This window comes from Phragmites australis, chromosome 13 (assembly GCF_958298935.1).
Source record: "Phragmites australis chromosome 13, lpPhrAust1.1, whole genome shotgun sequence".
NCBI lineage: Eukaryota > Viridiplantae > Streptophyta > Magnoliopsida > Poales > Poaceae > Phragmites > Phragmites australis.
In genome coordinates this window covers 31246844-31260586 of record NC_084933.1, presented here as the reverse complement: position 1 = coordinate 31260586, position 13743 = coordinate 31246844, and the positions used below count along the sequence as shown (strand labels likewise).

The window sequence follows — 13743 nt, the reverse complement described above, 5'->3', positions numbered from 1 at the left end:
TTGTAATACTCAATTTATATATATTTTTATAATTTCATGTGATATTCTTCTTTTAACTAAATTTGAATTCAAATATATATAAAACTAAAACTAGATCCTATAGTATTTACATCCCATTCAAGCCAACAGCGGGTCATCACGGAGGTCACCGGTCAAAACAGTGACCGCGGTGAAGGCGTGGCGTGGGTAGATTACCCTGTGTTTCTGTACTTAGGTGGTGCTGACCATGTGACGCTGTACATTTTTGGGTAAGAAATCCAATGCAGTCAGTCCTGCGGTCTGCGGAGCAGCAGACCAAAAAGTGTCCACACTCTCTCCTTTTCACAAGAAGCAGCAGCGGGACAGCCAAAACCTCTCTCTCTCTCTCTCTCTCTCTCTCTCTCTTCACGCCACCCATCACTCTCCTCCCGCCTGCTGCTCCCTGCCTCCACACTCCCCACCGCCCACAGGTCGCTTGCTTGCTCGCTCACGCCAAAACCACCGCGCCGAATCCAAATCGAATCAAGTAAGCGAGGAAGAAGCTCACACCGAGGCTAGTACCAAGCTTGGACGAGGAGGCAGAATGGGAGGCCCCCTCGGCGCAATCATAGGCCGGTACCCGTCGGCGGCGGGCGGGGGCGACGACCAGCTGGGAGGCGGCGGCATTATACGGCACAACCGCAGGTGCCGCGATGTCGCCTTCCTCGTGCTCTTCGCGGGCTTCTGGGTCGCCATGATCGTCAACTCCAGCTTCGGATTCAACCAGGGCAACCCGCTCAGGTGAGATTCAGGCTCTCTCGGTTACTTCTCTGAGGACCTGTGCTTCTCGTGCTGCTTAATTTCGGTTTCTGTAGCTGGGTTTGGGTGCCCAGTGGAGTTTTTCTTCAAGATTATTAGCCATTTACCGTATGGATCTTGCTTATTTTGTTATGGTATTATGGAATCTTTGTCTTGCTTCAGTATTCCAACCGGTTAGGTAAAGAGCGTGGCATCTTTTGCTTTGCAGAGGGAAAATTGAGCCCTTTTTCAGTGGTTATAGTAGACTTGTGTGGTCCAAGGAATTGTATCCCCTGCCTAAACGCCAGCAATACAGCTAAAGAGGTTGTGCTCTCATAGGTTAAAAGCAGATGACACTTTGTGTCCAATTGCCCATATGCTCTCTTAGAACTCACGGTCCAGCCCTGATAAATAATCTCTTTTCAGGAATAAAATTCGGTGCCGTGGATCTTGAGTATTCTTGCATCTGTACATTGCTATCATTTTACTACCACCATACTATTTTGGTGAACCACTACATTTTAGGTCCAGATGCAGAGTTTATGTATCAGCTTGGTTTTCATGTTGTCTTTATCCATGGAACCAACTTTTACTGATATCTATTTGGTTGCTGGAGCACCCACTACATTGTTTAAGACTTAATCATAGATTCATAGTTAGCTGAAAGCACCATGCGCCCTATCAAATAGTGTCTGTTTGATCAACCAGCCCTAACGAGGAACGATCAATATTATTACATTCTGCATTAGATCAATTGAACAAGAATGACCTCCTGTGCTTTAACCACACAGGCTTACTTACGAACTGGACTACAAAGGAAACATTTGTGGTGACAAGCATGGTGACCCAAATTTGCACGAGCTTGACGTTAGATATTGGATGAATCCGAACCAGGTCTACCAAAGTGGGCTCAAGAGCAGCAAGGTTAACCTTGCTGATGCCAAAGCCATCTGCCTTATGGAGTGTCCGAATCCAGCTGTAGATGCATTGAACTTTGTTTGTGATTATCCAGAGGGGGACATACACCTCTCTGTTGATGATTGGATCAACAGGGACTATGATTATTTCGAGTTTCTCACACCAGACATGAGAAATAGTTCTCTTCAGCTCCAGGGTCCATGTTATCCTGTCATATTTCCAACTGTCAACGGTAATATTCATTATGTAGCCATTTTTCCTTCTTTTTGAAAACAACGGCTAAACAGCATGGCTTGACTTATTCATCTAGTAAATTCATATGGTGAGATTAGTAACTTTAAATCTTCTGCCCCTTCAGTCTATTGGAGCTGCCAATTTATTGCCCGGGCATCCAATGTATCTTTGAAGCATTGGCAGCAGATGGGCGGTGTCAGCATTGATGAAAACATTCTCATAGATAAAACAGTGCACAAGGCCATCGATTCTAGATCAGCTGTATTAAAGGTTTGTAAACTTCTTGGCACCATTTTCTTGCCCTCCTAGACCTTTTTATTTCACAAGATTTCCTGGTTTATACTTACATTAAGTGACAAAGGGCTTATCCTGAATGCGCATTAAACTACACTTACAATACCTTTCTCTTAAAAAGAGATTAATATTGCACTGATGATTAATGTGAAAGTACTTGGTGGCGTCTTTAGGCTGAATTTTTACAACATTGATAATTAATTTGTCGTATTCAAAGAAATTCATGATGCAATTAAAGATATTAATTGCTTTATTTGCTGTCTGCAGAGATATGTTGCTGACATTGGGAAATCGTGGCCTGTGCTTATCGTTTGTGGTGGAATCCTCCCTCTTTTCTTGTCAGTGATCTGGTTGCTTATGATTCGTTATTTCGTTGCTGCCATGACATGGATAACAGTAGTTCTCTTCAATGCCCTTGTTATATCTGTAACAATGTTTTGTTACATTAAAGGTATGATGCACTATTCTGGGTCCTAATTACTAGGTATCTATGCACAAAGAAAGCTCCATCTTATGTTATTGACACATTGTACATACCTGATTTATGTTTCACCACTTGTAACTGGCTGCATTGCACATTCAGCTGGCTGGATAGGCAATGATCCCTTAACTGTTGTCATTGGCGAAAGCGATCCGTATGTTCACATAAGTGGGCGGGTAAGTACCTCCAATTGAATCAATCTTTTACAAGATATAGTTGCTTCTGCTTGTTATCTGATAGTCCCATCTTTTGCCAGGAAATAAGCCACCTTCATACTGTTACAATTTTCATGACAGCGATAATGATCATTGCTTTCCTGTCCTCAGTAGCTATTGTTCGCCGAATACTGATAGCAACACCGGTCTTAAAGGTACGCAAATAGTTGGATAGATGACAAGTATAACATATTCATTCGACAACCAGTAGTTTGTTACAAATGTGTCGTGCATAAATACCGCCTCTGTTGTGAATGTGATACCTAATAGCTCCTAAACCATGATATATGGTTTCAGGTTGCTGCAAAGGTCATTGGTGAAGTTCAGGCACTAATAATTTTCCCGGTTGTGCCATATTTTATCCTTGCTATCTTTTATATGTTCTGGTTTTCTGCCACACTCCATCTCTTCAGCTCCGGTCAAGTTATCCGAAATGATTGCAATACAGATTGTTGTTCATATGATCTAAAGCTGGGGAAAGTAAATTGTGACAACTGCTGTGGATACAGCATCCATTTCACCCCACATATTAGCATTGCCATTCTTTTCCACTTATTTGGATGCTACTGGGCCACCCAATTCTTTCTGGCATGCTCTTCTACTGTGATAGCGGGATCAGTTGCTTCATACTACTGGGCACGTGGTGAAATATCAGTAAGCACTTCAAAGCCAGAAGTTAACTGAATGGACACGTTTTCCATGCTTATTTCTTTTCTTCTTAGATAATATTTCCTCCCTTCCACTGACCATTCAAGCAATTTCAATCCAGCACGAGATACCATTTGTTACTGTAATCTCTTCATTGAAGCGTCTGCTGCGCTACAGCCTTGGATCTGTTGCTCTAGGTTCACTTGTTGTATCTGTTGTTGAGTGGGTGCGGTTTATACTAGAATGCCTCCGCCGCAGGTTGAAGCTAGTTGATTCTGCTCGGGAAAGTTGCTTTGAGAAAGCGGCATCTTCCTCTTCTCAATGCTGCCTGGGTTGCATAGACTGGACCCTCAAGTCAGTAAATCGAAATGCCTATATAATGGTAAGTATAAAGATTTGTTATTCATACCAATTGCTCCCCTTAATTGAGCTATCAATTTGTCAATTGTCATTGTGTGGATAAACTGTCCTCTGGTTATTAGCTACCACCAGGGACTGGTTCAACCCCCTCACAACTGACATATACTAGATCAACCGCTCAAATCTTGTTTGAAAGCAGTTGGCTAAACCCATTTGATATGACGTTATGCTAATGCTGTATTGTTTAAAAGTGTTGACTTTTGAGCAGCAATGTCCTATACTCCTATTGAGGCTTGAATTCTTGCATGTGAAACCATATGTTATCCATGTTACATGGTTCTCGTATTAAACCAAAAAGGCTTATATCCTTCATTTTCTGCTGCAGATTGCCATTACTGGGAAGGGCTTCTTCAAAGCTTCTGCTATTGCAACTGGTTTGATAATGAATAATATACTGCGTATTGGAAAAGTAAATGTCATTGGAGATGTTATCCTCTTCCTGGGGAAACTGTGTGTGAGCCTATTCTGTGCACTTTTTGCCTTTCTGATGTTAGACACTCACAAGTACAAATCGGCACACAACAAGATATCATCTCCACTTATTCCTGTAGTGGTGAGCATTTTAACCCTTTTTTCATTGAAGTTGTCAAATTTCATTTTCATTGCTGAAACTAGAGTTAATTGCATTCTGATGATACGCTGATACTGCAGGTAACATGGGTCCTTGGTTACATAGTTGCCAAGCTTTTCTTTGCAGTGGTTGAGATGTCGATCGACACCATAATCCTTTCGTTCTGCCAGGACGCTGAAGAGCACCAGGGGAATGCGCAGTACGCACCCCCTCTTCTCATGGAAACACTGGATGAACAGAGCGAACTGCAAAGACTAACTCAAGGACCTTGACTTTTAATTCCTCATGGGTACTAGAGTTAAAATGGAAACTTAGTAGCAGCCTAATCATTTACTGTATTTCCCCCTTCTCTTGGCCTGTGGCGAGGTTCACCATTTGGCTACTCTACTTTCTTCTACAAGTCTGAGTCTGACAGGTTGTCCTGGCCTAATTGGCAAGTGTAGGCACCTTATCTAATATATGTACTATCGCTGATACGATGTTAGTGAAGAAGGTTGAAATCTATATGTGAGTTCATCTATTCATCCTGAATTTTGCCTGATTTGCAAGGGAAATGGTGATTGGGGTAAAGTCTTTTGTTCAATGCTCAAGCCAATTGTCACAGTAAAGCGGTGAAAATGTAATGCTAGGAACAGTTTTCCAATTGGTGTCTATTTGTAAGTAACCTCACCATAGTGACGTGCAATCACCCCAGATAATAAGCCTATCGCATAAGGCTCAACCAAGCCCAACTATAGGTCAATCAGATAAAGCTAAAGATACCTCCAAACAGAGCGCGCGTTTTACCAAATACTTGTGAGATTGTGAGGAGCAATATCATTGATCCATGTACAAAGTAACTCAGATTTAACTCCCGACAGAGCAGGCGTCTCTCCTAGCAAGATTTCTCACGTTGCTAAGATATGTTCAGACAAAGTTCATCATAACTTTCATTCAAACCTGTATATCAGATCTACCTCAAAATCCAGTTCTATAGCAGCAGCCGGCTGCAGCTCAGTCTTCACACTGTACTAGCAATTTCACTTCCTCCTAGAGCAGTAGACAACATCCAGTGTCACATGCGTATGCAGTATGTATGCATCGGCACATCACGTAGCTTCCTCGTTCATGCGTGTCGGGGTGCCCGTGCCTGTCCTCGAGGAAGCGATTCTCGGCATGGACGCCGACCTCGTGACGCTGCCACCCCGGTTGGACGGCGACGACGGCGCCGAGGCCGAGGCCTGGCGCAGGAGCATCGCGTGGGCCGAGCTGCTGCCCGGCATGGCGGTGGGATGGAAGCACGGCGTGTCGGGCCTCGGGCTCCCGCCGCGGTGCGGCTGCAGCTCGATCTTCAGGTACGGCCTCCTGGCTGCTGTTGGGGTCTCCTCGAACGGCTCATGATTATCTTCGTCGTCGTCGTCGTCGTCCTCGTCAGTGAGGGAGCACACGGTGCTCGTCTCCGTGCGGATCGTGGAGTCGTCCCCGCGGCGCCGCCGCCTCTTCCTCGCGGCCTTTCCCCACCCGTGTATGGTCTCTCTGATCCTCCGCGGGATCAGAGCGGCCTTGTACTTGGATCCCATCTATTGTCGTACAAGCATAGTGTATTAGCTGCATTATATTTTGTGGAGAAAGCAGCCTCTCTAGGAATGCAAAAACTAAAATCTCACAGAAGTTTAACAAGCTGTTCAATGGCATGACTGTTTCTGGTTCCATAAATTCATCAACATGTAATAATCAAAGATTCGTATATTCTGAAGCATTTGGCATAGAAACATGTTACCTGAGTGACCAGCGCATAAACAGGCAATGTACTGTAACTGCACAGGAACTGTCCGGCAAACCTGAAACGATATATTGGGAGGGTTTATCATATATATAAAACAAGAAAATATGCTGTTCATTTCATGATTTAAATGAGCAGAAACTAAGTGGTATTCTGAAGTGCCTACCCCAGTATAAGACGGCCATATACTAACAGGTGGTTTTTGATGAAGCATGAATCATAACCAAATTGCCACTGCAGCAAAGTGATATGGTTAGTACAATTTAAAAGATAAACAGAAAGCCTCACGCCATATTCATTGTATAAATCAACTGGACAGAAAAGATACCCAGAACCAGAAGAAAGAAGCCAACTCAAATGCATTCTGCACAGTTATCAAATCGAAGCATGAGTAAGCTTAGGTTCATCTCTCAACTATTTTCAAATTACCTAGCAGTGTAGATGTACCTGAAAGAGAATGAAATGTATCAACCACAGGAGAAACTCTGGTTTCTTGAACCAAAAGAGATCATCCCTTGGCTTTATCCTTGGTCCATAAGCACTCATCCTTGCACCCTCTGCTGTTAAAGTTGCAATGACATGCTGCAGCTTCGCACCGACTAGAAGAACAAGCTGCAGAGCATTCGCATTTCAGTTGAGGCCAACATTATTCGAAGAAACTACCTAGGTTGTAGAATGTTCAAGAAGCAGGGGACAGCTTACAGTAACAGGAAGAATTGCTATCCAAAAGTACAGGTTAGATCCTGCAACAAAATCATCATTAACAACACTGGACAGTGAGGAAACAAAAATATCTCATAAAAGGAAACAAAGTAGATTAAAGTTTACCATTCACATTAAATAACATGAAAGCAACAACGAAGCCCCACAGCACTCCACTACAAAGAGGGGGGAAAAAGAGCAAGTTAGCTGACCATATTTCCCCAATGCGTAAAAATAAAGCATACTTAAGATCCATAACCAACCAAGCACACAGACACATAACATTGCATACTATTACACTAACCTCACTCCAACAATCTTCTCAAACTCCTCTTCCATTGAGCGTATCATGTAATTGTGGAAATCGTATGTCGGTGAAAGATTGTGGTTCTGCAATCATCATTGAATCAAATAAGAGTGTACAACTAGTGCATAGCAAGATCAATGGAACTATAGTACATCTTTCTCATGGGGTGTAAATGGCAACACTCAACAAACCCATATAGAGTATCAGGTAGACAGGCAAGGCGCAACACCCATCTATGTGAATAAACATATTTCAAGGACAGATAAAAGAAGAATTCTACTCAAGATGGCAGAGGAAAGAACTGACATACCATTATGAAACCCTTGCGGAGGATAAGGTAGTCTGCTCGAACAACGGACTGACCAAATTGCGCGATAAAGCAAAACTGTATGGTAACACAACAAAAATCTTAAGTGCGTCTGCAACAGTGAAATAACAAAAGTAATTTTTCTAGGCCCTATGCATGGAAAGAGAACTTAATGCCTCAGATGAGCTATAAAAATTATTTTCCTCAACGTACAAACCACATGACCACATTATTTTGGCTCCACGACCGGAACGAATAGGATTTGGCAAGTGCTGGTTGCCTTCTAGTTGCTGACACATGGGCGATCTCTGTTAAATGCAAATTAGAAGATGAATAATCGGATGCATTTTGACTGTAATATGGTTATGTATATACAGTGTCACCAATAACACAGGAAAAGGCTCCAATTACAGAAGCAATTCAAGAGCAGATTGGTTGAATCAGAAGACTTCCTACTAGAATTGCGAAAACACTGCTCTTGGGAAAAGAGGATTAAAATTATTGCAGAACTAATTTTAGGAACATATATAAAATGGCTACAAGAGTCAATTAACAGGAACTACTAAAGCAATCATAAACAATGAGGTTACAGTCTCCCTGACCAAGGTTTTTAAAATGTACACATTGCCCCAGAATTAGTTATTTCAACAAGGACAGTACGAAGTAAATACTGTTTTCCTTATTCTCAATTACTCATTTAAGAAGTGCTTCATTATTGATTTAGATCCTTCACCTCTGTTTCACATCATTAAATGAATGAATTTCCAATCTGTATCATATCCTTTCTTCTGAAGGATAAAAAAAAAAGGTACACTTACGAGAAAATGATTCGTGATTATCCCTGAATGCTTCGTCCTCCCATTTTCTCCATTTATGTATCTACTAGCATGCAAAGATTAGGATCATGACATTAATGCCTATAAAATATGTGTGCAAACAACTAATCTGAGAACCAATAAAATACGTGAACAAGTGTTATGTTCATATACACACACTATCAGACGTCTGTCTAGCCTGTATTCAAAATGCTAAATGTTTCTTCATGGGTCCTATAACTTGTAATCAAATAGACTGACACACTTTTTGATGAAGACGAGAACACACAAGCTTCAGGAATGTCTAACACACAACCACAACAGCTCTTCTAAGTTCTAAACCTCATGGAATCCATCGTCAGTTTTCCATATAAGTTATGTATGGTAGAGTCTACTTTGGTAAAAGGATTAGTTTGTGCTCAAAATGGAACTATATAACAAAGGTAGAAATACTAATCCACATGATAAAGGGCACACACCTTGAGTATTGCTAACAACATAGTCAAGCAGCTATATGTCACATGGGTTACAGCCATGACAAATATAAAGCGGTGCAGCTGCTCCAAACCTTCATGCGAAACAAATGACTCATATCCCTGCACTTCAAACGAGCTTTTCTAAAATACTGAAAGAAGCAAAAGTAATATATATTCTAGCAGGAAAAATATTTGTTGCTATGCTCTAATTCTTCAAGGCAGTTCGAAAAACTAAAACATTTGCCATACTCTTCAGTAAGTATAGCCGGTCAGCAACTTTACAAACACACCTCACGGCAGCCTTGATAGTGATGGTAACTAGCTTTTAGGTTCCTCCTGGGTGAATGGTGCAGAATGACCTCCATTAGGTGCTTGCGCGCATGAGCTATGGCATGCTCAGCATTTATAGATTCTTCAACCTCTTCTTTGGTGCATGGGGAGAATCTACTGTTGTAGTACTTGGAATCAATGCAGATTCCTGAGATAATTCGTGATGTAGCAGCGAGAAGCAAAGATATGAAGCCAAGCAACATCATTTCTACAGCAAAAAGTAGTAAAGCGTTAGTCCACGCTTCACAACAGCCCAACAAAAATAAACTAGAAAAATACAACAAAAAAGGATGGATACCTTCTTTCATCTTCTCCATTGCTTTGTGAAGTGGATTCCGGTGAGTTTTCTTCAACCACTGTAAAAGTACGAGATTACCATGATTTAGTCGATCCAGCTATAGTGCATGTTTGAACATACTCTATTCATTGATTGAAAATACATAATGTAGATAGATATATTCTTTGATACTGATAATGTCACACCTAATCAAGTGAATGAGAAAAGAGCAACAAATAAGTTTTAAGCAGAACACTCAATTACGAATATTCTATTTGGTTACTATGGTCAAGGCAACAAATGCGATGAAAAGCAATGAGAAAATCATTTCACACATTTGTTGAGACTGAAGGCTGTAATTGAACCTATTTCACTCATTTGTTGAAGCAAGCTGCAACAGAAGCATATGCATGCAAACTATAATATTTGAATTTCATTCCAAAGTATTTGCCAACTTATTTCAGCATCCCATTCTCACTGCAGTGCTGTATGGGAGAACATAATTATCCAGGAAAAGATTGTGGGTACTGGGTGGTGGCATCATGTGGAAACCGTGCACTTTCTTTTGCCTATTTCTGTCGGAATTCAGATCAAATATGAATACAGGACTAGGAATGGGGAAAGGGAAATCAGACGATTTCATTCATTGTTTAGAAGTAAACGACAGAATTTCGTGACAGAATAATTTCTGCAACTTGGGCTGTTTAGATGAATTGTTGGTGGAAAACAAAGCTTTGCTTTTAGTGCAACGTTAAGTTGAGTTGCCTTCAGTGTAATGTCAGGGAGGTTAAAGAACAATTCCTGCCAAGAGAGATTTCCCGTCCATATTTTGTTCAGAAACTCACAAAATGAGAATAAACCATAGCCCGAACAAGGTCCTAAAGGTACCTGACCATTTCTGACTGCAACATAACACTTGAATCATAAACAGAATCTTCTTTCCAAACCAATAGAAAAGAAAGGAACACACGGAAGCATTAAGCAGGTAATGATGACAAGCACAAACTGCATCTGGCTTCGGAGTGCTGGGGCACTCACATTGCTGAGGCAGTGGATGGAGCGCTCGATGAGCAGCGAGCCCGCGACGAGGAGGGTGAGCACGGTGGCCACCGACCACGTCGGCGTCAGCGCCAGCGACCGCATCTCCCCCTCCCCTGTGACCTTGGTCGCCCCCTCGCCGCCCGCCATCTTCTTTCTCCACACGCGCAAGACCAACCCTCAGGACGCGCAGAAAGGAGCCACCTTTCCGTCTTCTCTCTGAGCGCCTCCACCTGTTCCTCTCCAGTAACTGCCTCTCCACATCACATTGCAATTAGTGCCATGGGAGGGGTTGTGAGGAGCTCAGCTCAAGGATCAAGCAGAAGCAAAGAAACTATTGAAATGTGAAGGAGCTAGGATTTACAAGGGCTTCAAGCTATGCGCCACATTACATCGCCATTGGCACTGATCAGGAGGAAACGCTGAAAATGAGAAAGAAAATAGCGATCTTGGAGGAGAAGTTCCAATATTTCTCCTTTCTTCTGTTCGATTAGTCTATGAAGGCCTTTGCTATATTTAGGCCGTGGCTTTTGGAGCTTGCGGGGAGAGGAGTAGAGGACGATGTGGTGAAGGCAAAACCTTGTCGCGAACTCTTCTGATCACGCCAAGATCTCAAACCACATAATCATATTTGGAAGGGAAAAATGCAACCCCCCTCCCCCCACAAAAAAAAAAAAGTTAGTCTGGCTTTCAGATTCCCCCTGATTTGAATTTGATTAAAATTCAGTTGAAATATATTTGAATTTGATTTGAAATATTCCTTGATTCATATATATATATAATCAAGAATATATATACACACATGTATGTATATATTCAAATACATTATTTTGGCTACGTATTTGAAAGAGCACCAAATTAAATTCTAAATTAATCCTTGCAATAAATTAAGATTATGCATTTAGCCAAAATAATATATTTGAATATATACATACATGTATATAAATATATTCTTATATATATATTTCCTTGATTTTATGTTGGTTTAATAATTAGACATATTTGAATTCAAATATATTTCAAAATAATTAGATATTATGTTGGTTTAATATGAATCAAGGAATCTTTCAAATCAAATTCAAATATATATTATTAAACTAACATAAAATAAAGGAATTATATATATGGGAATATGTATCAAGGAATATTTCAAATCAAATTAAAATATATTTTAGCTAAATTTCAATCAAATTCAAATCTAGAGGGGAATCTGAAAGCCAAACTAACTTTAGGGGTTTTTTTGCAACAAAACAATTTTTGAGAGAATCTCAAAATCAGATTGACTGGGGGGTTGCATTTTTCAGGGAGTACTGATACTTGAACCGAAGCCGTTCAGAAGAGATCAAGAGACAAAATAGAAGACCAAGATGTTGGGAATGGGCAGAAAGGACGAGCAAAATGGAAAGATTTGCTCTTGGGAGCTTGTGGCCTAGAAGATCAAGGGAGGTAGGAAAAGGACGTCTGTTGCAGCAACAGTTTTTGCATCACAGTGAGAGAAGAACAGGCTGCCGAGCTAGAAGAATCGCGGCCGGAAGAGATCACTGGACATTAGGACAGATCGCCAGCCAAAAGGGGATCTTGGAATAAACAACTACACAGAATTGCGATTAGTATTTCTTTTCCCTCCCATGATTTCCTGCTCGCGCTTAAAAATAATGGTGCGGCCACGCAGCAAGAAGATTCGGGGGTGGCTCCTCCTCGCTGCTCTGCAAGTACAGAGGGCTCTGACACAAGCACGAGGGGGGTACGTGTCGTGAAGGGTCCGGTGTGGCCGTTGGGGTGGCGGATGCGCGCCTTAATTAAGATTTTCCCCCACCAGTCGAATTGCGAGGGAAGACCCCCATTCATTCCTTGTGCTCCCCTTTGCATTCATTATTCACCCGGTTAGCTGTTCGTGATCCTGGAATTTGATCGGGATCTAAGGTTTGTTTATTTGAGCTGTGTATTTTAAAAAGCAGTTTTTAATTTTGGAGTACGTAAAGTTAGATTGTGGAAAGCCGAGGGTTTAAAAGTTGAGAGTTGTTTAACAACTTAGATTTTGAATGAGTTGAATGGCTGTTTGTGCATATTAAAAATCTAAAATGCCCGAATCTATCTTGAGAGCCATGTTTACTATTTCATAGCATGTTTCTTATTCGATCGAATTTGTAGTTTATTTATAAAATATGAAAATACATAATTAAATTGTAAAATATACATCATTCATACAAAATTGAATTCATAATTTTTGGACTTTTTAATTATGGATTTAACCAATTACAACACATTTATCAAATTACATAAATTCTAGCAAGTCCCCTTGTTGACCCTGGTCAAAATCGACAATAGGCGACCATGGCGGCTCTACTCGAGCTTGCCGACGACGATTGGCAACGCAGCTTGGCAATTGGAAATAAGAAGGGGCTCCGGCACGCGATTGGAATCCGTCCAAGGTATCACTTAGGGACCCTAGAGTTCAGCCGGCGACGACAAGGGTGGCACAACAGCCTTGAGCTGTGCAGCGGCGATGACCGAGAGGAGAAGGAGTCGCGGGGAGGGCATTAGGAGAAGGGCTCGAGCATCAGGGCGTCTTCGAGGAGATCACCGAGGGGTTCGTGGCAACGAAGGAGCTTTGGAGTGGCTAATCGACGGTGGGAAGATGGTCGAGCTAACACGGTAGCTAGGGTTGGGGAAGATGGCTTGCGCCCGAGCTTCGGCGAGGAAACGACAGCAGTGCTTGGATCCAGGTCGAGAAGGAAGGCGGGCATGTAGCGGAGGAGGTCGGTGACGGTTGAGGGCCGACGGGCACGACAGAGCTGGCAGCGCGGAGGGAGTTGAGGTCGCGGGTGGTGCGGAGGGGGGCAGTGGAGAAGAGAGTGGCGGCGGCGGCGTTTGGCGGTGTCACGTGAGTATGCGGTAAAGGAGGGGTAGTGGTGGATAATTCTACTTTAAGTCTGATGGGCAATTTGGTCTTTTGCAAATTAAAAGCTAAGAAAAATTGATGGAGAGTGGATCGGGGGATTGTGATAATCTAGTAATTAAATTGTAGAATCCAACTTATAAAATCTGCTTGTTTATTTTCACTTCAGTTTATAAAAACTGTTTTTTATAATCTATAGTGGAAACAAACGACCTTTGGTGTGGTTGAGTTGAACTACTTAGGGGCTTTTTTAGTTCCTGACGCTGGGAAGCTAGACCAAATTTAAAATTTTG

At 41.9% G+C, this 13743-nt stretch overlaps 2 protein-coding genes across 2 annotated transcripts; one reads left to right on the top strand and one right to left on the bottom strand.

Moving 5' to 3' along the window:
- The first annotated feature begins 334 nt into the window (after positions 1 to 334).
- LOC133888969 (choline transporter protein 1-like) lies at positions 335 to 5061 on the top strand. The gene is made up of 10 exons (XM_062329390.1): positions 335 to 759; positions 1548 to 1906; positions 2033 to 2178; positions 2470 to 2653; positions 2786 to 2859; positions 2940 to 3053; positions 3196 to 3552; positions 3668 to 3928; positions 4292 to 4519; positions 4618 to 5061. Exons 1-10 carry the CDS (start codon positions 563 to 565, stop codon positions 4807 to 4809), a joined length of 2112 nt encoding a protein of 703 aa, XP_062185374.1. The 5' UTR covers positions 335 to 562; the 3' UTR covers positions 4810 to 5061.
- Positions 5062 to 5300: 239 nt separating this feature from the next.
- LOC133888971 (MLO-like protein 14) lies at positions 5301 to 11167 on the bottom strand. Its single transcript, XM_062329391.1, has 16 exons — positions 10916 to 11167; positions 10552 to 10801; positions 9535 to 9592; positions 9197 to 9444; positions 8910 to 9026; positions 8434 to 8494; positions 7829 to 7923; positions 7619 to 7693; positions 7306 to 7391; positions 7128 to 7177; positions 7002 to 7042; positions 6747 to 6911; positions 6628 to 6663; positions 6466 to 6533; positions 6297 to 6357; positions 5301 to 6096 (listed from the first exon to the last, which is right to left on the bottom strand). Exons 2-16 carry the CDS (start codon positions 10699 to 10701, stop codon positions 5626 to 5628), a joined length of 1782 nt encoding a protein of 593 aa, XP_062185375.1. The 5' UTR covers positions 10702 to 10801; positions 10916 to 11167; the 3' UTR covers positions 5301 to 5625.
- Positions 11168 to 13743: the final 2576 nt, after the last annotated feature.

Excerpts from the sequence above, each read along its gene's own strand:
- LOC133888969 (XM_062329390.1), top strand. The coding sequence starts at position 563 with ATGGGAGGCCCCCTCGGCGCAATCATAGGCCGGTACCCGTCGGCGGCG. Across the intron at positions 3,054-3,195 it reads TAGCAACACCGGTCTTAAAG|GTTGCTGCAAAGGTCATTGG; the intron begins GTACGCAAATAG and ends ATATGGTTTCAG. Across the intron at positions 3,553-3,667 it reads GGGCACGTGGTGAAATATCA|CACGAGATACCATTTGTTAC; the intron begins GTAAGCACTTCA and ends ATTTCAATCCAG.
- LOC133888971 (XM_062329391.1), bottom strand. The coding sequence starts at position 10,701 with ATGGCGGGCGGCGAGGGGGCGACCAAGGTCACAGGGGAGGGGGAGATG. Across the intron at positions 7,392-7,618 it reads TCCGCAAGGGTTTCATAATG|AACCACAATCTTTCACCGAC; the intron begins GTATGTCAGTTC and ends TGATGATTGCAG. Across the intron at positions 7,178-7,305 it reads GAGAAGATTGTTGGAGTGAG|TGGAGTGCTGTGGGGCTTCG; the intron begins GTTAGTGTAATA and ends CCCTCTTTGTAG.